The sequence below is a fragment of the Salvelinus fontinalis genome, chromosome 34 (assembly GCF_029448725.1).
Source record: "Salvelinus fontinalis isolate EN_2023a chromosome 34, ASM2944872v1, whole genome shotgun sequence".
Classification (NCBI taxonomy): domain Eukaryota; kingdom Metazoa; phylum Chordata; class Actinopteri; order Salmoniformes; family Salmonidae; genus Salvelinus; species Salvelinus fontinalis.
Window position 1 is genome coordinate 19,056,630 of NC_074698.1, and position 21,561 is coordinate 19,078,190.

General features: G+C 45.8%; 1 protein-coding gene across 3 annotated transcripts; it reads right to left on the reverse strand.

Moving 5' to 3' along the window:
* Nucleotides 1–1,392: 1,392 nt before the first annotated feature.
* Nucleotides 1,393–21,045, reverse strand: LOC129833397 (tectonin beta-propeller repeat-containing protein 1-like). Of its 3 annotated transcripts, none has more exons than XM_055897969.1 (25): nucleotides 20,906–21,045; nucleotides 19,167–19,399; nucleotides 18,840–19,025; nucleotides 18,438–18,560; nucleotides 18,024–18,146; nucleotides 17,054–17,228; nucleotides 16,682–16,785; nucleotides 16,447–16,548; nucleotides 11,791–11,918; nucleotides 10,794–11,266; nucleotides 9,936–10,039; nucleotides 9,620–9,775; nucleotides 9,180–9,332; nucleotides 8,470–8,627; nucleotides 6,739–6,875; nucleotides 5,964–6,057; nucleotides 5,754–5,850; nucleotides 5,525–5,604; nucleotides 5,359–5,415; nucleotides 5,109–5,283; nucleotides 3,717–3,852; nucleotides 3,046–3,138; nucleotides 2,656–2,762; nucleotides 2,462–2,587; nucleotides 1,393–2,276 (listed from the first exon to the last, which is right to left on the reverse strand). In XM_055897969.1, the coding sequence occupies exons 2-25, from the start codon at nucleotides 19,389–19,391 to the stop codon at nucleotides 1,908–1,910; spliced, it is 3,681 nt and encodes a 1,226-aa protein (XP_055753944.1). In that variant the 5' UTR covers nucleotides 19,392–19,399; nucleotides 20,906–21,045; the 3' UTR covers nucleotides 1,393–1,907. The 3 variants fall into 3 exon arrangements, with proteins under 3 accessions (XP_055753944.1, XP_055753945.1, XP_055753946.1); XM_055897970.1 differs by lacking the exon at nucleotides 20,906–21,045 and adding an exon at nucleotides 20,204–20,541; XM_055897971.1 differs by lacking the exons at nucleotides 19,167–19,399; nucleotides 20,906–21,045 and having other exon boundaries at nucleotides 1,394–2,276; nucleotides 18,886–18,970.
* Nucleotides 21,046–21,561: the final 516 nt, after the last annotated feature.

The following is a 21,561-nucleotide window of genomic DNA, read 5'->3' on the forward strand; positions in this document are numbered from 1 at the left end:
CCTGTTTTATTCTACAGTATATACATTTGCTTAATCTTGCACATTTGAGAAGGCTAACTTAATGTTGAACTGTACTGATGTATATAAATGTTTAATTTTGTCTGTACATGGGGAATGATGTAATCAAGTCCTAGGTATGAGGTTATTTTGTCATTTAAGTCAGCGTTTAAAGAGTAACATATCACGGTAAAAAGTGACAACGGTTAAATTAAAGGTGCTACAAGATTGAATTGTAATTTCAGAAAATGTCGTAACAGTGGAATGATAAGAGATTACCCTACTAGTGGTTTGATCGCTGTTCTCCTGCCAGAGCAGCATCAGTTGCCAAAATGGGAAAGCTGTTCTGACTAACCTCTAATGGACATCGCTAAAATTCTACACGTCGCTCAATTTCAGTGTGAAATATATTCGTGTACCAAAAGCAACTTTCGGCTCACCAGCTTTAAAAAGGCTGTTTACTTATATGGTACAATCATTCAGTGCTTGTTTTTGAAGTGTAATAACCAGGAAGTTACATATCCCTTAGATAAGTCAGAACAGCTTTCCCATTTTGACAAGCTGCCACTCCGGCAGGAGAAATCAATGAGAATATCAAAACACTGGCAGGTAATGCTATTCCACTATTAGCGCCGGACATTTCCTAAAAATACTATTGCAAAGCACCTTAAGACAAACAGGAAAATCAATTCTGTCCGTAAATTTTACAAATTGTAATATTTTTACTTCATATTGATGATCATGCTTAGTGTATTTGAATGAAATGTTTAATATGGAAATAAATGCACATTTACTTCTATAGCTTGTCTGATTGTAGCCATTGTGTTACTCAACCATCAATCCCATCTTGGTAGAACAAAATGTTAAATAGGTTCTTTACATAACATTTAGTATGTTTGTACAGGTGTACTAATGCATCACTTTAGTGAAGTGAAACTCCAGGCCCATACAAATTACACCCAGGGTTGCAGAGCTGTTTTAGAATTTATTTCAGTTGTCTGTCCTTGTAAGAAGACATCCTCAACAGTCAAGGCCACAGCAAACTCAGACATTACGCTGCACTTAAAGGTAGCTGACATGACTACAAAATGCAATCGCCAAACATCCAGGAAATTGTCAGTGTAGTGCAATGTATGCACTCCAGCCTCAGTATCTGCATGGAATACTGAAGTAATCCACCAGGGATGTCATAACTAGAGCCTGGAGCTTCTGCAGATCATGTGACCTGAGCAGAAAGAACTCCTGGTCCTATTAATAACATTCTGGATGTAACAATACATAACACAGCAAATAGATACTATTCATTCGTATTATTTACTACCATCTGAGGAAAAAAATCTGGTTGCAAATTGACTGATTAAATAATCCTTGTCATGGAAGCCCAGAGTTGATATTTTTAGTTCTGAAAAAGCTATTGCAAACATCATGCAGGCCAAACCAAGATGACAGTAAACCAAAAAATAAATGCTAACGCATACATAGACCTTGATGAGAAGGTAGTGTGTCAACTAGGCAAATGAGAAAGCCAAAACAAAATCATACAAAGCAAGACTACACGGAGGTCCAAGGGAGTGGCGTAGGCAGTCAGTGTCTTGGTATGGGACACAGGCTTGGTTCCATTTCTCACCTTAGCTACTTCTATCACCTGCCACTAAGTTTCACAGAACGTGGACTGGATAAACTGACAGAAGCACTAATACTTCCAGTGCTGGGTCAAAGGTGGCCAACATGTTTCAGCCTAACACTAAGTGATTTAAATATCCAACCAATTCATGGTCTTCACATTTAGACCAACATTACCATGTTTGTGCTGGGTTGTAGCAAAAATGTGCAACCAGGGTTGGAAATGGAATCAGGCACACACAGGGCTGTGGGTAGAGATGTAGGAACGGGGCGGGTTAGTAGGGACCCTACAGACCCACAGAGTTCCCGTTCTCCTGTGACAAAGGTATCCTGGCTGGGAGTGGGCTACGGGGGGTGGTGTCAGTACGGACTGGCCTGGCAGGGAGTGGGCTATGCGGGGTGGCGTCAGTAAGGACTGGCCTGGCAGGGAGTGGGCTACGGGGGGTGGATCCAGTAAGGGCCGGGGTGGCAGGGAGTGGGCTACGGGGGGTGGATCCAGTAAGGACTGGCCTGGCAGGGAGTGGGCTACGGGGGGTGGATCCAGTAAGGACTGGCCTGGCAGGGAGTGGGCTACGGGGGGTGGATCCAGTAAGGGCCGGGTTGGCACGTAGAGCCTCTGTGGAGTTCCCTCTCACACTGATGTGCTCCCATCCTCCCTGAAAGACAGCGTTCTTCACATTAACGTGACATCTCTTGCATTACATCTGTTCCATTACCATCTTAACGGAGGTATTTCAGATACTGTACAATGTCTGGCCCATAGGCCTCTGATAAAAAGTAGTGATTTATTTGGGACACGGCCAATGTCTTTGGAGCGAACACCAAGTTGGTAATGACTCACCCCGATGCCGTAGTCCCAGGACTGGCCCTTGGGCTGCATAGGTCCCACCCCCAGCCTGTGACAGACAGCTCCAGGGACAGACAGCTCACTGGGGCAGCCTGGGACCCAGTCTGCTATCACCCATACCTGGTATTGAAGTAGAAAATAAGTTAACTTACCACTAAAAGTAGCACAAAAAAAAGCATTGTACTAACCTGATCTAGAGGTCCTACTGAGACTTTGGTCACGTTGTTGGAGATGAGCTCCCAGGCTGAGCCCTGGGGGTAGCTGGGAGTCAGGCCCTGTCTGTACCACAGGTTACCTACACACACACACACACACAGCAGGGGAGAACAGTGGCCAGGAGAGAGTTAACTAAATATTCCATTAGTTAGGAAACATTGATCTTGCTTGTCGATTCATCCATCTAGGGATTACGGTTGAAAGTACAGATGGAAATATACGTTTTCCTTATCCAGGCACATTTACATTGATGTTGATTAATGTGCACCGTCCCTGTCAATTAAATACATTGACTTACCAGAGAGCAGCTCTCCTGCAAAGCAAGCATTGAAAGAGCTGACCCACAGGTTGTGGCTACTCACTGTTTTCGTCCACGGCGTAGACCGAGGTTCTCCCTACAGACAGCTGTCTGAGGCTCTGTTTGGGTGGGGAAGGGATGTGGTACCAACACTCTCCTGCAGGACAATGACAAACAACTAAAACTACTTGACTAACTTACAAGCCCTTAACCAACAATGCAGCAATAAAATAATGAAGCAATACACAGTGTTACCGGTACCGAGTCAATGTGTGGGGGTACAGGTTAGTCGAGGTAATATGTACATGTAGGGAGGGGTAAAGTGACTGCATAAATAATAAACAGCGAGTAGCAGCAGTGCAAACAAAACAAGGGGGGGGGGGGCATTTGGTTAACTGTGCAGAAGTCTTATGGGGGGGTAGAAGCTGTTAAGAAGCCTTTTGGACCTAGTGCTCCAGTACCGCTTGCCATGCAGTAGCAGAGAGAACAGTTTATGACTAGGGTGGCTGGAGTCTTTGGCAATTTTTAGGGCCTTCCTCTGACACCGCCTGGAATAGAGTATAATGAGTGGTATGTCCAGTACTAGCCTTACAGTGATCTGTGTCTAGGAAACAGGCCATCATGTGCTTTCAAAAATAAATGTATTTGTAGTTGTGTATTTCAGTCATAGAGCACTGTAGGCCATCCATATCTATCCAGCATCTCAGAAGAACCTCCCCAGCATTTGGGTCTCACCTGCAGGGTTGTTGGCGGACACTGAGCCCCTGTAGAACACAGCTCTGTCCCTGGCGATGGCCCACACCTGGTGACCTCCCCCGATGGAGATGGACTTGAAGGGCTGGTCAGTACCCACGTGGAGCCACGAGGAACCCTGGGATGGTATGGTCAGAGATAGCATGATCAAATCAACAGGACAGCACCACAGAATGTAATAGAACATATTTACAGTACTAGCAACAAAACATTGTCAAAAGTATGTAGACACGCATTTAAATTAGTGGGTTCAGCTATTTAAGCCACACCGGTTGCTGACCTGTGTATACAATTGAGTACAAAGACAGTAGAATGGCCCTTACTGAAGAGCTCAGTGGCTTTCAACGTGGCACTGTTATAGGATGCCACCTTTCCAACAAGTCGGTTCATAAGATTTCTGCCCTGCTAGAGCTGCCCCGGTCAACTGTAAGTGCTGTTATTGTGAAGTGGAAACGTCTAGGAGCAACAACGGCTTAGCCGCGAAGAGGTAGGCCACACAAGCTCACAGAACGGGACTGCTGAGTGCTGAAGCACGTAAAAATCATCTGTCCTCGGTTGCAACACTACCGAGATCCAAACTGCCTCTGGAAGCAACATCAGCACAAGAACTGTTCGTCTGGAGCGTCATGAAATGGGTTTCCATGGCCGAGCAGTCACACACACAAGCCTAAGATAGCCATGCGCAATGCCAAGCATCAGCTGGAATGGGGTAAAGTTCGCCGCCATTAGACTGGAGCAGTGGAAACCCGTTCTCTGGAGTGACTAATCATGCTTCACCATCTGGCAATCCGATGGACGAATCTGGGTTTGGCAGATGCCAGGAGAACACTGCCTGCCCAAAGGCATAGTGCTAACTGTAAAGTTTGGTGGAGGAGGAATAATGGTCTGGGGTGGTTTTTCATGGGTCGGGCTCCTTAGTTCCAGTGGAGAGAAATCTTAACGCTACAGCATACAATGACATTCTAGACAATTCTGTGCTTCCAACTTTGTGGAAGGCCTTTTCCTGTTTCAGCATGACAATGCCCCAGTGCACAAAGCAAGGTCCATACAGAAATGGTTTGTCAAGATTGTGGAAGAACTTGAATGGCCTGCACAGAGCCCTGATCTCAACTCCATCGAACACCTTTGGGATGAATTGAACCCCAGACTGCGGGCCAGGCCTGACACCCGACCTCAGATGCTCTTGTGGCTGAATGGAAGCAAGTCCCTGCAGCAATGTTCCAACATCTAGTGGAAAGCCTTCTCAGAAGAAGAGGGTGCTGAACTCTGTTATATAGAAGAATAACAGTGATGTTTGTTCAAGCAGAGGATGTTATTCTGTGATGTAGTAATGAGTGTCTTTAGTTAAAGTCCCAGGTTGGGTGTGTTCCTCACCGCAGGGTTTTGGGGGGTGACCCCCAGGCGACACAGGACGTCCCCCTTGTCACTGAGGCCCCAGACTGGGACCTGCTCCATACTGCTCTGAGCCAGGGACGGCAACACTGTGATGTCACTTAGTGGGATGGGTGGGACTTCCTGCCATGGGGCAGTCAGGGTGATTTTACATTTCCTGTGTGGAAACAACAAACATCATCATCATCATCATCCTATTCCTAATGACATGTTTGAGTGAGTGAGACTATACCTGACCCAGCGCCGACGTCTGACAAAGTCCTTCAGGCTCTTGTTGCCATGAAACGTCCTACATGACAGACACAGAACACAGTCAATCAACACACTTTACTTTTTCTAAGATAAGTGTTCGCCATTATATAGGGTTGATCAGATATGAATGTATATATGTATTTTACACAGGGAAGTCTGCTGCATACTGCCACCCCTCTTTGTCTGTCCCTCCTGAGAAAGCGAAGTCGACGGCCCACTCTGTCACCTGGCAAAGCAGAGGCATGTTTCATGTTGAGATGGAGAGTACAACATTAACAAGTCAACATACAGTTACATTCAATACAACATTGGACTGTGTGTTAGTTGTAACAAGAGGTTTGAGGGTGTAGGGGTTCAGGGACTAGGACTACCTACCCAGCTCCACTGAGGCGAGGGTGGGTGGGTGGTGGACTTGGTGCACTCTGTAAAGCCATTGTCATCACTCCACGGGAACCGGTCTGTGGGGAGAAGCCTGCAAGGGTGGCAAAGTGTATTTTACACACACTGACCTGTAGAGGAGCAGTCGGAAGTGTCTAGGACATTATTACAACCCAGCCAACAGTCACGTGAGACAGATCCTAGTACTTGTCTGTGTATCCGGTCATGGGGTTCCATCGCTGGTTCTCAAAGATGTACACAGTCCTTCCATCTGTCTGTGTGGGCAGGATGCCCCTGTCTCCTACAAACAGAGGAAAGGCACAACTCTGCTATAATAAGTCTGATTTAAGTTATTCATCAGTAATAAGGCCATTGACTATATAGTTCTCTAATACATTACTTTGAATTGTTACTTTATACCTGGAGTTATGTGTATTAAAATATAACTTAGCTATAACACTTTGTAATTTGACTGTTTTGGCTGTAGAAACAGGTTGAAGCCTAGGTTGAAGATGACAAAGGTTAAAACAGGAGGATTCTAATATCCCATAACTGTTTATTTTCTAACAGTTTCCACATGGAATCGAAACTTGTCATAATCTTTGTTACCGTCAACCTACTGTAGGTTGAAGGTAAAGAAGCTTAAAGTGTAAAGGTGAAAGAAGCTTACAGGGTGGACTAGCAAAGGCACGGTCTAAGGCAAGGGTGAACTACTTGAGTCCTCAAGAACCGTACTCAGTGTTTGCTGGATTGCATCTTTAATTAAGGTCAATCAATGACTTCAGCTACATGGAAGAAATGATTGAAAACCATCACAGGCATGTTCATTAAGGGAAAATGTTTTTTTTTTGCAAAGTAAATTGAAAATAAGTGTTTCTTATTGGACAAGTCTGGGTAGTCCGTTTTCGTCCGTTTGGTACCTAATGAACACAACCCAAGACTGTGGTGGCCTGGAAGACTGAGTTGTGGGGTCATTTATTACCCTGAGGGGGCTCTTCCCCAGCAGCGCTGCCCGAACCAGAGTAGACCCAGGCGGTGCCGTCATACCCGATCCCCCACACCACACCCAGACTGTTAGACTCTACACAGCGCAGGTGGCCCGGGACCTGCAGCCAAAACCTGTACCAGGACCAGACAGTACAGCTAGCAGTTAGCGCCCAGACAGCGTTAGCATCACAGGAGGCTGACGAGCGGTTCATAATATCTGGAGTGGTGTCAGACACATGGAAACCATGTGCTTGATTACGTTCCAGCCATTAGTATGAGGCCGTCATCCTCAATGAAGGTGCCACCAGCCACCTGTGGTTAGCATCCAGCAAAAGAGACAGACACACTTGCACCAATTGTTAGCAATAAGACAGAAGTTAGAGCTTAGCACTATGCTTAAGATTAGCAGAGATAAGAGCATTGTTTTAGCAGATTAGTAGTAGCTACGATCGACGTCAGGAGAGTTATGTTAGCCAAACAACAGTGGACATCCAAAGTGTTAGCTATATGAGTGCAAGAACAGAGGTACATGGTTGTTTGGCCTTAAAGCAGGGAAGGAACATGCTACAGTGTGTAAGTGGCTGCTCTGCACTGGGCGCTACAGGGGAGCATGGTAGAAAGATCACTTGACAAATCATTGTTGAAAAGAGCAAGGATGAAAAAAGGAGAGAGAACTGAGTGTGTCGGTAGAGGTGAAGCTCAATGTGTGGCGTGTCGGTAGAGGTGAAGCTCAATGTGTGGCGTGTCGGTAGAGGTGAAGCTCAATGTGTGGCGTGTCGGTAGAGGTGAAGCTCAATGTGTGGCGTGTCGGTAGAGGTGAAGCTCAATGTGTGGCGTGTCGGTAGAGGTGAAGCTCAATGTGTGGCGTGTCGGTAGAGGTGAAGCTCAATGTGTGGCGTGTCGGTAGAGGTGAAGCTCAATGTGTGGCGTGTCGGTAGAGGTGAAGCTCAATGTGTGGCGTGTCGGTAGAGGTGAAGCTCAATGTGTGGCGTGTCGGTAGAGGTGAAGCTCAATGTGTGGCGTGTCGGTAGAGGTGAAGCTCAATGTGTGGCGTGTCGGTAGAGGTGAAGCTCAATGTGTGGCGTGTCGGTAGAGGTGAAGCTCAATGTGTGGCGTGTCGGTAGAGGTGAAGCTCAATGTGTGGCGTGTCGGTAGAGGTGAAGCTCAATGTGTGGCGTGTCGGTAGAGGTGAAGCTCAATGTGTGGCGTGTCGGTAGAGGTGAAGCTCAATGTGTGGCGTGTCGGTAGAGGTGAAGCTCAATGTGTGGCGTGTCGGTAGAGGTGAAGCTCAATGTGTGGCGTGTCGGTAGAGGTGAAGCTCAATGTGTGGCGTGTCGGTAGAGGTGAAGCTCAATGTGTGGCGTGTCGGTAGAGGTAAAGCTCAATGTGTGGCGTGTCGGTAGAGGTAAAGCTCAATGTGTGGCGTGTCGGTAGAGGTAAAGCTCAATGTGTGGCGTGTCGGTAGAGGTAAAGCGCAATGTGTGGCGTGTCGGTAGAGGTGAAGCGCAATGTGTGGCGTGTCGGTAGAGGTGAAGCTCAATGTGTGGCGTGTCGGTAGAGGTGAAGCTCAATGTGTGGCGTGTCGGTAGAGGTGAAGCTCAATGTGTGGCGTGTCGGTAGAGGTGAAGCTCAATGTGTGGCGTGTCGGTAGAGGTAAAGCTCAATGTGTGGCGTGTCGGTAGAGGTAAAGCTCAATGTGTGTTATGTTGGTAAAGGTAAAGCTCACATCATGTCACAGGGCAAGGTGTGTGCCGGGGCCTCCAGACAGGGAGAGGGCTCGTGGACCATCACGTCCCCCTTGGAGGTGACTGACCACAGGGCCTGTCGGGAGGGGGTTCCCCTGATCCCTCTGGCCTCGCAGCAGCACCCAGCCAACAGGGACAGCTGCACAGGAAACACAATGACACCCCTTCAGAGACATGGCCAATGGTACAGTCCAGATGGATAATAGTAATATTACTGGACTACATTTACTAAGTGGTTTTAGGTAAAGGCTTTACATTGCATGTGGACAACAGTGAAACTTTCTAGAGTATCTGGTATCCTCTCTTATGATAAGTACTGTGGCTGTGCCCCACATGGCACCCTATTCCTTATGTAGTGCCCCACATGGCACCCTATTCCCTATGTAGTGCCCCACATGGCACCCTATTCCCTATGTAGTGCCCCACATGGCACCCTATTCCCTATGTAGTGCATTACTTCTGACCAGGGCCCATAGAGTGCCATTTGGGACTCAGCCCTAATCTCTTATCTCTGGCAAGGCTACTTCAATTGGGAAGTTAACGTGAAGGCTGTTTTAAAATGTTTTGAATTTGGATTTAAAAAAAATCTAGGCAAAAAAATAAAATAAATAGCATTAGAATATCTATCCATTCTCTATTCAAAACATTATATGTGCTGTTTCTATCTGAATGGAGGCCTTTCCAGACCTACCCAGTCAGCCATGTCCTTCTCAGTCTGTGCAGCCAGGATCAGCGGCCATCTTTGTTTTGTGCTATCTGACGTGTACACCGCAAAGGCATGATGGGAGTTTTCCTTGAGCACAGGAACCAGCACCGTCACATCACTTATAAACACATGGAGGTACTGAGAAAGATAGAGAAACAGAGGGAGAGGGAGAAAGTGGATAAATTCTGACCACTGACCACCAATCTAGAAATGAAAATGATTGAACAATTCAAAGCAGTACAGTGGCATAGCGGTATATTCTGAGTAGTAGGTATCTACTCTTTAGATACTGTAGGTGAGAAAGACATTGGCTCCACAACATGGCTTTCACCTCTCCAGTCATTTCTATTCAGTGACTACTTCAATGAAGAGAGGAAGGATGGATGGATGTTTAAGGACTTTGAGTGTCATTGAGTCTCCCTCACCTTCTTCTCATCATACTGGGTGAAGTAGATGAAGAAGATGGCATCCCTCTTGTCATTGACGTTGGTGGACTGCTCCAGGGCCACGCCCACATCCACCCAGCGATAGGGCTTCCAGTCCCTCCACCAGCGCATGCTGCCCTTCCTCACCCACACAGACTGACCCGTACAGTGTTCATTAGACAACTCCATTTAAAAAGTCACTGTCCCTACTTCTAGCATCACCTCAGCAAAATCATGACTCCTAAAAAAAAGAATCAGTGATGTTAAACTATTAACAGTCTGTCACAAGACTAAACGTGAGAACGTGAAGTCTTACCGCACTTCTCTCCACTGGCTCCTTACTGGTGGTGGTCTCGGCCTTCCTAGCCGTCGAGGCTTCTGGTTCAACAGGGGTGATGGACAGGGCAGTGGAGCATGGGTCTGGGGCACACAGATAACAGACAGGATAAACAAGTCATATAAGAGTTTGATAGAGATATCAGGAAAATGATTTTTCCTTAACCATGTGACTTCACCAGGAAAAACTAATAGAAGTAGCCTATTTAACTAGTTAAGTGAAGTTAGGTAGAGCTCAGACACACCGGTAACATTGTAACGTTTACCTGCCTCTGAACAGTGTCGGCAGTCAATCTCTAAGTGTTCACACAGACAATTCCTAGCAAGATGACGAATTCACTCTCCATAATCCCATGCCGCCAGTGCCAGCCCATAGCCAAATGTTTAGCTAGCGTTAGCATATTCACTAGCTAGCACAACAGAGGCTAAGATTGCGCTGACGGATGGTGTCTCACCTCGAGCTCCTACAAAACATTGCAGGTTTTACTTTTTTGGGACATTTATCCTGCTGAATAGCCCCCACTAGTCAGCTAACGGCTCATCCATGGACGTTTTTTTGTTGGTGGCTCCCCCACATGAGGGTTCGTGCTCTCTGATTGGCTCAAAGTCAAGTTGTTGACCACTGACGAGCATTGTGATTCTACAAGTAGAATTGGTAGGTTTGTTGCTAGCGGGTCGGCACGCAGCAGGTACCGCTTTTGTTCTAGCAAGAGAAGGAACGGCCTCCCACTGTGATAAGTACCTATCGGCAGTCTATCAGCAGTGAGATTCTTGGTGCGTTTCATACTTTAGGTAGTGGTCTGAAAATTCTGATAGGCTGGTGACTGTTCCTCCGTACCTGCAGGCCTGAGCCAGGTCATCTGAGCTGTATGGTCCACGTCACAGCCTCCGCCAGAGATCCAGGCCCATACAGGCCCGTCCTCCTCCCCCAAACCCAGAGACTCCAGACCCAGGGGGTAGGTGGCCACTGAGGTGGGGGGTCCCACGTCCCCTGCCCTGCCTAGAGAAGATGCCTCTCCCTGGGGGCTCTGGGCTGCCTCCAGGTCTACATTGCACATCGGGGCTGGGGTGGCCTCGCTGTCCTTCCCCTGGGGTGGCTTTTTGGGGGAGGGTGTGGGGGTCCTCAGGGGCTCACGGTCAGCCACCAGGCTGGAGATGAAGCTGTCACTGGTGGGGATGAAGGCTTTGGGGTTGTCCTGTGGCCTTGGGGGGGTGGTGGTGAGGAGGAGCTCTGTGTCCCCTGAGTCCTCGCAGGTCAGAACAGAGCCATGGGAAGCATTGGTCAGCTGTCCCCCGAACTCACAGCCAGCACTGAATAACAGAGATGGAAGGGGGGGGGGGGGGGGGCACTCATATGAGTATAAATGCACAACACACAAAGACACACATACAGTATGTTTGTGACAGCCAAAGAGTTCAGTAAATCATTTGATAACATGACAGAACTATCAGAATTAAACTGCATCTCCGTCTTGTGTACAGTAATTGTTAAGAACATATACACCGGTGTTCCCCAACTGGCGGCCAGCGGGTGGTTCTGAGCAATAAAATGCCTGTGGCTAAATCTAATTACTAGACGTGTCACATGGACATCTAATCACCACCCAAACATTCTGGTCCACCCAATATGGACCATCTAGCTGGTCTAGCCAGCACCGCTGTATATTTCTTTGAAATGCATGTCCGTTTATGAAACTGAAGGAGCGTCCAGGCATTTACAAGATGATATGGCCATTTACATGGATATTTATTTTGAGACGTCAGCATACAAAATACATGAAATCTAATACAATGCAAAAAAAATGGAAAGTGAGCATTCTCTGTATGTAACTGACCTGGGTTGGACCATCTTTTTGCTGTGACCCCATTGGGCAGAAACAGGTATCCAGCCCCTCCCACTGGGCTCCGATGGGGTGACACCCTTCCTGAAGTACAGCCCACGGTCCTCTCCAACTCCCCACACCTTTAAATAAAGCATATATAAAAGGCTTCTTCATAAACAAAGTGTTATCCTAAACATCCCACCCCCACCGTGGCTGGACTACTTCTTCATAAAACAAAGTGTTATCCTAAACATCCCACCCCCACCGTGGCTGGACTACTTCTTCATAAAACAAAGTGTTATCCTAAACATCCCACCCCCACCGTGGCTGGACTACTTCTTCATAAACAAAGTGTTATCCTAAACATCCCACCCCCACCGTGGCTGGACTACTTATAAGTCTATTTGTTGGCACAAAACGACCTCCATCCTTACATTCATTTGTATGGGTTACGTTTAGATGAGTCCCCTGACACCATGTTCATGACTCTCCCCTTTCTACACTGGGGTCAGTAGTTTGTAGCAGACAAAAGTTGTCACATCAGCGTCGAGTCCCGTGACACTTGTAAGAACACCATCGTGTTGGTGAGTCTCCCCTTTCTATAGAGTGGTCATATTAGTTTATAGGCCAAACCGGTTGGATGCTGCAGATGTTTTCGCGAGAAGACAGATTTTCAGGATGTCTCCTGGTCTGAGAGCTGTAGCTCTACCACTTTCCACCGCATATGCGGAAGGACGACAGGCGGAATGAGACGCAGCCCATGCAGATATTTCTTGCATAAACTGATGGATTTTGATGAGGACTTAATTTAGTGTGTTACTTAGATTGAAGCACCAACACATCAATAGACTCTAGGGGGTTGAGCGTCAAGTTGGATATATGCCAGAGAACAGTTGAACACAATACAGTAAAAATACAATATGGCCACAGTAAAAATACATGATATAGTAAAAATACACTGCTCAAAAAAATAAAGGGAACACTTAAACAACACAATGTAACTCCAAGTCAATCACACTTCTGTGAAATCAAACTGTCCACTTAGGAAGCAACACTGATTGACAATAAATTTCACATCCTGTTGTGCAAATGGAATAGACAAAAGGTGGAAATGATAGGCAATTAGCAAGACACCCCCAATAAAGGAGTGATTCTGCAGGTGGTGACCACAGACCACTTCTCAGTTCCTATGCTTCCTGGCTGATGTTTTGGTCACTTTTGAATGCTGGCGGTGCTCTCACTCTAGTGGTAGCATGAGACGGAGTCTACAACCCACACAAGTGGCTCAGGTAGTGCAGTTCATCCAGGATGGCACATCAATGCGAGCTGTGGCAAAAAGGTTTGCTGTGTCTGTCAGCGTAGTGTCCAGAGCATGGAGGCGCTACCAGGAGACAGGCCTGTACATCAGGAGACGTGGGGGAGGCCTCCTAAGTGGACAGTTTGATTTCACAGAAGTGTGATTGACTTGGAGTTACATTGTGTTGTTTAAGTGTTCCCTTTATTTTTTTGAGCAGTGTACAATATGGCCACAGTAAAAATACATTATGATATAGTAAAAATACAATATAGATACAGTAAAAACCAATATAGACTGACCCAAAGGCCTGCGTCAAGTACTACTTTAAAAGGCCATTTAACCCTAGTGCCATCTAATACAAGTGGCATCCATAACTCTGGGACAGGACTGAAATATGGGCTATGATGTATTGCCCTACTCAAATTAGCTTGTGTCCAATATGGCACTCAGAATATAGGCCAAGGATATATAAGGCTGGGCTGGGGCCGCTGGTTAGTGTAGCGGAGAAAGGCTCCTGTTTCAGAGAGGAGGGGGAAGAGAGAGACAGGAGAGGGGGGTAGGAGAGGGGAGACAGGTGAATCATGAGGGGTGGGGGGGGGGGGACAAACGAGAGACAGGAGAAATTAGGCTTTAGCAGTATACCGTTTATACCCCGGGATGGTTTTTCAATACAGTTATTTTTCAATAACTATTTGAAGGTTTTTTTTTCTCAGTACATTTGAATATTTGTAGCTATTTTTAAGTAAATACCTGCAGTCAACTTCTGCAATATGTTAGGAGCTAAAGAAGATTGCATTCTTCATTATGAAGCTTACTGGTAGTCCCCAGTCATGTGTTGTTTGTTTACAAGCACAACAACCAGAGACTTGTGAGTTATTCACTGCTGTGTAGCACAAACCAGGTGATCTAGTTACAGTATATATGGAATTCACAACTAACAGTTTGCCAGCTAGATATCTTACAACTATTAAGTTAACCATCTAAATTGTGCTAAATCAGTGGTCACCAACCTTTGAGTCAAGATCACCTTATTGTTTTTAAACATGACTTAACGTAAGCCTTTGCAACATTAACCAATTAAAAACAGTTCTGTAGCAACAAGGTTTGTGCAGTAAGCTATAGGCTTATCACCGCTTATTGGCTATGCTTGAATTGTCCTGCCAATGTTGTTATTGGGGCGGCAGGTAGCCTAGTGGTTAGCCTAATAATAGATCATTTGTTGTATTACTTGTGAGACAGCCGAGTGAGCATAATAATTAGCTTGATTTTTTTACTGGACTGATGGCCTGCATTTGACAGTCAGTCAGGTGAGAGGCATCCTCTCTCCCCCTCTCCCTCTCTGCTGAGAAAAGGACAGTCTTCCAGCTGATAGCGAAACTTAAGTCACATTGCATTATTTCTGCTTCATGCACCAAATTTGTTACTCCTGACCAGAGAAAGTGAAATATTTATTGATATTAAAAGAGACAAGCCACTAATAATGACAATGCAAGCTTATGGAAACCCTTTGCTATACTCATTCATTGCAGCTGCAGTGCTGGTTGTAGCGTGAGTGGAAGTAGGGAGAATGCACATTTTATGGCTTATAGAAAAGTGTTGAACAAAATGTTGACAGTGCTGAACAACTTAAACTTACAAAAAAAAAAGCAGTTCTTTGCTATATTCATTGACTCTCTCGCTAGTCATAGTTTTAAAATCTCAAAGCAGCAACTTTGCTGTGCGTTCGAGGCTTCTTTTTAACCGTCTATGGCTCGAGGAAACTGTGCAGACACGGTCATCTGTGCTATCTGATTGGCCAGAGGTGGGCCAACAGGTGCACTTTATTTGCCCTCTGGGCCTGCCGGGTAGGTGGAGTTCTACCTTCAGACACATGAAATGGTTCAAAATGGGAACACTGCCTTCCCGGCACTAGAGCTGCTGAATCAGGCACATCTAATAAAAAACATAGGCAAGCAAGGCTTTATCGTTGGCTTTTTTACAGAGATGTTTGGTGATTGACTAGGAATGCTTTGGAGGTCGACCAGTCGAACGTGATCAACCGGTTGGTGACCACTGTGCTAAACGCTCTGCAGTTGTACATTTGGTTTGCTAATTTATAAGATAGTTAACTAAGTGGTTAGCTTCTTCCAAAAATCCATTTTATCTCGGTAAACAGGAGAGAATCCCCTCCTGGATCAACAGCCTTGCCGTCTAATATTTGTTTTGAGCGTACAGCAAACTGTGTAGCATTTTTTTGTTACTTGTATATCTTTGAGCTGGGAAGTCTGTCCTGCAAATACTTTAGGTCAGAGACTATAAAAATGTTCGCAATGCAATGCATTCTCTATGGAATTGTACATTTACTTATTAGCATTGCTAACCATTGGATTACAAAGGTATGACAAGCTGGATACCACCCACGCCTAGGAGAGGAGGAGGGGGTGGAGACGGGAGAAAGGGTAGAAAGGAGAAGAGAGAATGGAGACTGGAGGGCAGAGGGGCGAGTTTGCTGTACTAGCAACTCCTCTCAGACTCAGCAGAGGGAAACAGAGCCAGCAGCCCCTTCAACCTCCACCCTGACTTCAACTCCAGCCCTGTACAGAAATACACCACCAGGGAAATGTGAATCGGTCAAGGCTGGGAATGCCAGGACCTGGGCTAGGGAAGAAGGGGGAGGAGGTGAAGGGGCAGACGAGGACTTGAACGGTATGTGTGCAGGATCTAATTATGCTTAATCATCAAAGCGACATGAGAGAATGGTACTGTAATCAGAACTCGGTTGTCACAGAGGATGAGAGCCCCCCGCCAAACACATCTCTTCTAAGGTTCTAACCAGCACTCTCCATTGAGAGAGGAGAACCAGCAAGTCTTGTAATGATCAGTATCTTGTCCTATTTTCTAAATGTCAATATACCAGAAAAAAAATTGTCCTGATGTGTGTTGTGCAATGATGTATATAAACCCTGGAATGCTGATGCTATGTATTGGCCATTGAGAGCCTTTGAAGCCACCGGTCGGCCATATTGGTACTCCCCAGTAGGAAGAGCGCTTCATGGGAATTAATGAAATTCTACAGTATTTCAATTAAAAGGTTAAGGACAAAATTACATGCATTTAATGATTTTGTTTTAGTGGGGACAGTAACATCAGTAATCTCAAAATAATTGACTTTAAGGGAATTTAAAAATATATATTTTTATGTTTAGCTTGCATAATATCATTTTAAAGTATGAATTAAGGTGTCTTTAATAGAATAACGTGGCAAAAACAAATGTACACATTAATAAATGCATTTCTATACCTTCCAAAATAGTTTTTACAATGTGGGGGAGTGGCTTCAACACAGCACTCCTATTAGTCATCTAGTGTATGTAAATCCCCTGTTGTCTCACCTGGTCATTGAGTCCCACATCCACCATCATCATCTCCCCTCCAATGCTGATCCATCCTGAGCCACAGGGGTTATGGGAGTTCACCCCCCGCCGAAACCACACCTGGACACACACACACACACTTTATAGATCTGCTCTGTAGGAGAGGCTACTGTACTGCTCTACAGACTACAACAGGGCCCAGAGTCCTTCCTGGTTAGGAGACAAGTTCAGGAAGGGGTGGATGTTGTCTCACTTTGTAGTCCTTAGTGACGGCCCACACCACGCTGACCCCCACAGCAACATGGATGGTTCCGCCCTCCTTTACTGGGGGAGAATCCACCACCACCCAGGAGGAACCTGATAGGGTAGTAGAGAAACTATTTGTACTGTCATTGTGTAAAATCAATAAAAGGACAAAAAAGTTGACCTAACAGTGTTCTTTTAGAGGAAACCTGCCGTATAGGACAAAAGCGTAAAATATGCCAAAAGAGCACAAATTTTACCTAGCTTCACATCCAACTCTGGTACATCATACAAGTCATGGTCTACATGATCCCTTACACATAGCCAAATACATCATCAGTATACTAGAAGATGGTTGTGTGGACCTAATATCACTCCATACCTGCAGGGCTGTCCAGGCAGATGCCTGTGCGGACCAGTAGCTGTCCGTCCCAGAGTACAGCCCAGAGCAAGTCCCCTGGTCCGGCAGAGATCTGGGCCACCTCCCTGGGGGCCTCCACCTCGTCCCAACACTGGCCCTCAGGGACCAGTGGCAGGATGCCACTCCTGAACCACACCTGAGAGAGTAGGCAACACTGCCATGGTTAGTCTCAACTGTTCTTGACTCAGCTTTCCCTGGGCCTTAGTCGTTATCGTGAGTGTGTCCACATTACCACTCAAGACTTGTGTTATCTCAACTCTTTAGGGTTACAAGAGTTAAGACATTCTGGTTGAAATGCAAATGAACTTCAGTTACTGTGTGCGCAGATTTTTACTATAATTTGATGATAATTAAAAGATGACTGAAACAACATTTAGTGAAGGTAGGAACACAAAGCATTCGCATATAAGCACTTCATATGACAAACTTAGAAAACCGCTGCTTTGAAAGTCTCACATTCACTGGTGTAAGTGACGTTGACCTCAGTCCATTATATTTATAGTGGTGTAAATGGAAGATATGTTCATATATTATCCCTATAGAGGATAGTATGCTGAGAGATTCCTTGAATAGTAGATCAAGACTGGATGTAAAAGATGAAGAACAGTCTAAGACCAAGTTAAGCAATCCATTGACAATGGCTGGAGTAATGCTGCTCTCTAGTGGCCAAATGTTTGAACTGCACAATGGTCTAGTGTGCTGTATTTGACACCTTACCAAGTTGCCAACACTGAGATTATGTTACGTTTTTAGGTTATCATCATTAAGATATGCAGGTCTGAGTGTGCGAGTTTGTACAAAACATGAAGGTGAGCAACATTACATTTGAAAGGTATTGTCAACGTGTGTGAAGAATTGGTTTGTATGCAGGTGAATTAAGGCACAGGAAACATCATAGCAGAAGAACCTGTGGTGGATCAGCCACACTGACCTGTCCTTGTTGGGACACACCCCACAGGAAGTGATATCGCCCGGGTTCGTCACTCATCTCCCAGCCTCCACAGCTAATGTCACTGAGGGGGAGAGGGGGCTGCTTGGGGTGGTCCAAGGGGATCTGAGGGGGTACAGTCAGGAGAGGAACTGTTAAAACGAGAGTATATTCACTGGAGGTATTGTAATACCTACAGGAGTGCATTTAGCCTTCAGTGGGCATCTCCTAGCCTGGTCCTAGAACGGTTTGTGGTTTGTGCTCTTCCCAAATTCTATGGTCATTGTCACGCGTGTTGGCAAGACAAATAGACCAGGCTCGCAAAAAGATCTCACAGAAACTAATGGTGGACGACATTTGCTCACAATTAGGTGAAGAGGACCAAATCAAGTCATGATGTGGGCCAACATACTGTACCTTGGTCCAAGAGCCTCTGGCTTTGTATATCCTGTCTCTAATCCATCGCCTGCGACAAACACATGAGTTCCACTTCTTCTCTCTGGAGAAGTTAGCAGGAAAGTCCACTGCATACTCCCAGCCCTAAACACACAGATGCACACACACACAATTAAGCTGACAAGTCAAAGAGTTCAGAGGTCAGCAGTTGGCCCGTCTCAATCAACAGCAGTGTGTTTTAATGAATCCAAGGCTTTAGAGTGCACTACTTTTGAGTAGGAGCTATAGGGCTCTGATCAAAAGTAGTGTACTAGGGAATAGGGTATCGTTTGACATGCACTCCATAGTGTTATTGAGCACCTCAAAGCCTGCTACCCCAGACTTGTTGCGCAATAGTTTGCGTTCCAACTTCCAGTCTCTCACCCCAGTTTCAGTGGGGTCTACTCCAGCGCAGACCTGGTCAACGTACCAGTCCCCCTCCCACTCCCAGCTGTTTGAGGGCAACAGAAAGCTGTGCAGTGGCTGGGCGGTCACCCCTGTGAGGTCACTCCAGGCCCAACGGTCAGTGGGCAGCAGCACGTCAGTGAAGCCGTCCACTGGGTTCCACCTCTGAAACCACACAAACAGTTTTGTAAAGTACAATTGAGCACCCAGACACTAGGCAAGCACGTACATATGCAGGCACGCACACACACACACATTTTTAAATAAGTAAATGTTGGCAGAGGTGACATGGCATTACCACAATACCTGGTTCTCATAGGTCTCCTCTCGATAGCGAATTGGCACCTCCCCAGGGTCGATATTGAGGTAAACATGGTGGTCACAGCCAATTCCCCAGCTGCACCTCTGTCCAGCGGTAACGCGCTTTAGCTCCAGGAGGGTGTCCTCGTCACGCTCCCAGCGCCCTCTGGTGGTGGATAGGCTGTACACCTTCCCGTATACGTCCACTGCCCATAGGAGCGAGCTGGACATGATGGGGCCTGATGATAAACACGGGCAGTTTATAATCCTCTCACCACACTGGCCCGGCCATTACCGTAACACAACAATGCTCTGTGCTGAGCGTTGTCTAGACTCTTAATGGACTGATTAGATTAGCCACAGTTAGAATAATGAGCCAGATGTTTCACCGGTTGTATAAATCTGAAGCATTGAGGTTAGCGTTTCCACTCACCACCAAATGTGGTGACGTGAGGAAGCGAAGGCAGTGGGAGAAGATGGAGGGAAACGGATTTTGGCCAGCGTTCTGCTAACTCTCATTGATTAAACATTTGATCGGAATACAGTTCTGTTCACAAAACTAAAACTAAAATCTGTTAAGAACAGAGGGAACTAAGTTTTGTAGAGTTATTGCACACTTGCACTTCACATAGTAGGCGTTCCCTAACGGAAAGATGCAAATACATGCTAGAAAACGCAAATAGGATCTCGCTAGCTCGTGCTTGGCTCTGCCCACTATGATTAATTTGCTCCCATTGGAAACGACAGTCTAGTCTATTTTGAGTTAGTCATACAAATCTTTGGCTTAGCGGTCAGCAGATTTGTTTTCTCCACAGTCATCTTTTTCTTTCCAGTAGCCTACCTACTAGCCCAAGAATGTGCTCTTAAGGAGTGTAGGCGAGCCTACCGTTACTCCTTAAGGTCCAAGTACATTGTTATTATCAGGAGGTAGACTGGCTCTGGCAGCCATGTGAATCGATTCTCAATTGTGATACGGTTCTAGAAACAAAGCCATTTACTTTCATATCAAAAATACATTTTAGAAATGCAAAATATACACTTACTGTACACTTGTTTTAAACGGCTTTATCACAGTTGAAGCCTCTAGTATTGTTCAGTTATAACACGTTTCTCGCGGCCTTCTTCCGTTGGGCCTACACACAGGTGTTTGGAGCATCTACACAGCTAATTACCACAGGTGGTCGCCTTCATCTCCGGTAAACACGTGCTGTAACGTGGAGATACGGCCGTGTGGGAACACTAACACTATCAATACTGGAATGGGAAAATTGGATGTGTCATCGGTCCCAATTATATGCTGTCAACAGTGTGGGCAGGCTGCTTAAACAGTTTAGAGTAGCCTGGTTGTGTAGATTTCATAGCCAATGCACCGAGGAATAACGGAGTAAGGAGCTGCTTGCACCTGAATAACGAAAACCGATCAACGGTTGTCAATGGTCACTGATAAGACGCGTCATGATATCAGACACCCAGGTGCGTTAAAACCGGACACCTGCCATGCATGTTGATGCACCCCAGCCTGGAAAGAAATTCAATATTAATAGGAAAATTGAAATAGGAATATTTCGGGCAACTGACTGTGGTTTGAGGTGATGACAAACAGCAAAACATGACAACTTCAATGCATCTAGTCCTGTCCTGCAAAGTGTCACTGACTTGATAGACTCCACTTTCGTCCTGTCCCCGAACATATCATCCAATATTCCGTTACAACAGCAATATAGAGGTTCAAATGCCCTACTTACTCTCTTTCCCCGTTCTTGTAGGTTTAGCTGCATTTAGTGGGACAAATCATCCACCCGATTATTCTATTCTATCCGCTTTTTATTCCCATTCTGAAGGTATGTCTCGTTCCAAATCCACAACAGGAAATGGAGGAACTGTTACTCGGATTGGCTAACATTCTGCAGGTGTCCCGAATCTCGTCTTTTGATTGGACAAACTGCGTGGGCTTGTATATTTTTCCGACGGCTACAGCTGTTTGACGGAGAAGTGAGACGCGCACATATCACCTACTACCGGTATCTTAATTATTGATTCCGCACAAGTTAGTTGTAAATAATTAAACAGTAGGCAGGTTTTAGTTGACTCAATAATTATTTATCATAATCACGATATTTGCATGCCCAATGCCTTCCAATAGACCATGGGCCAATATTTGTTATTGTTAGTGAGCAACTACAGTGACATGATAGTTATTTTGTTTTAGGCTACACTCTGTATCAAATTGGGAGGCTATATCAATATCTTAATAGGAATTGTGACAACACAAGAAAATGGCAGTGGAACTGGCGTCGAGGTCCAGAGTTGAGTTTGAAGGCTATATAGCCTTGATATAGGCCTAGTGTTGCCATTCTGCATGCAATTAATTCATATAGGGCATGCCTATTATGTATAAATA

What these genes read in the sequence shown, in the direction of transcription:
- LOC129833397 (XM_055897969.1), bottom strand. Translation starts at nt 19,391, where the DNA reads ATGTCCAGCTCGCTCCTATGGGCAGTGGACGTATACGGGAAGGTGTAC. An exon ending in AAAAAGATGGTCCAACCCAG is followed by an intron (nt 11,267 to 11,790) that starts GTCAGTTACATA and finishes TCTGTTATTCAG; the next exon opens with TGCTGGCTGTGAGTTCGGGG. An exon ending in TGGGGAAGAGCCCCCTCAGG is followed by an intron (nt 6,058 to 6,738) that starts GTAATAAATGAC and finishes CTCTGTTTGTAG; the next exon opens with GAGACAGGGGCATCCTGCCC.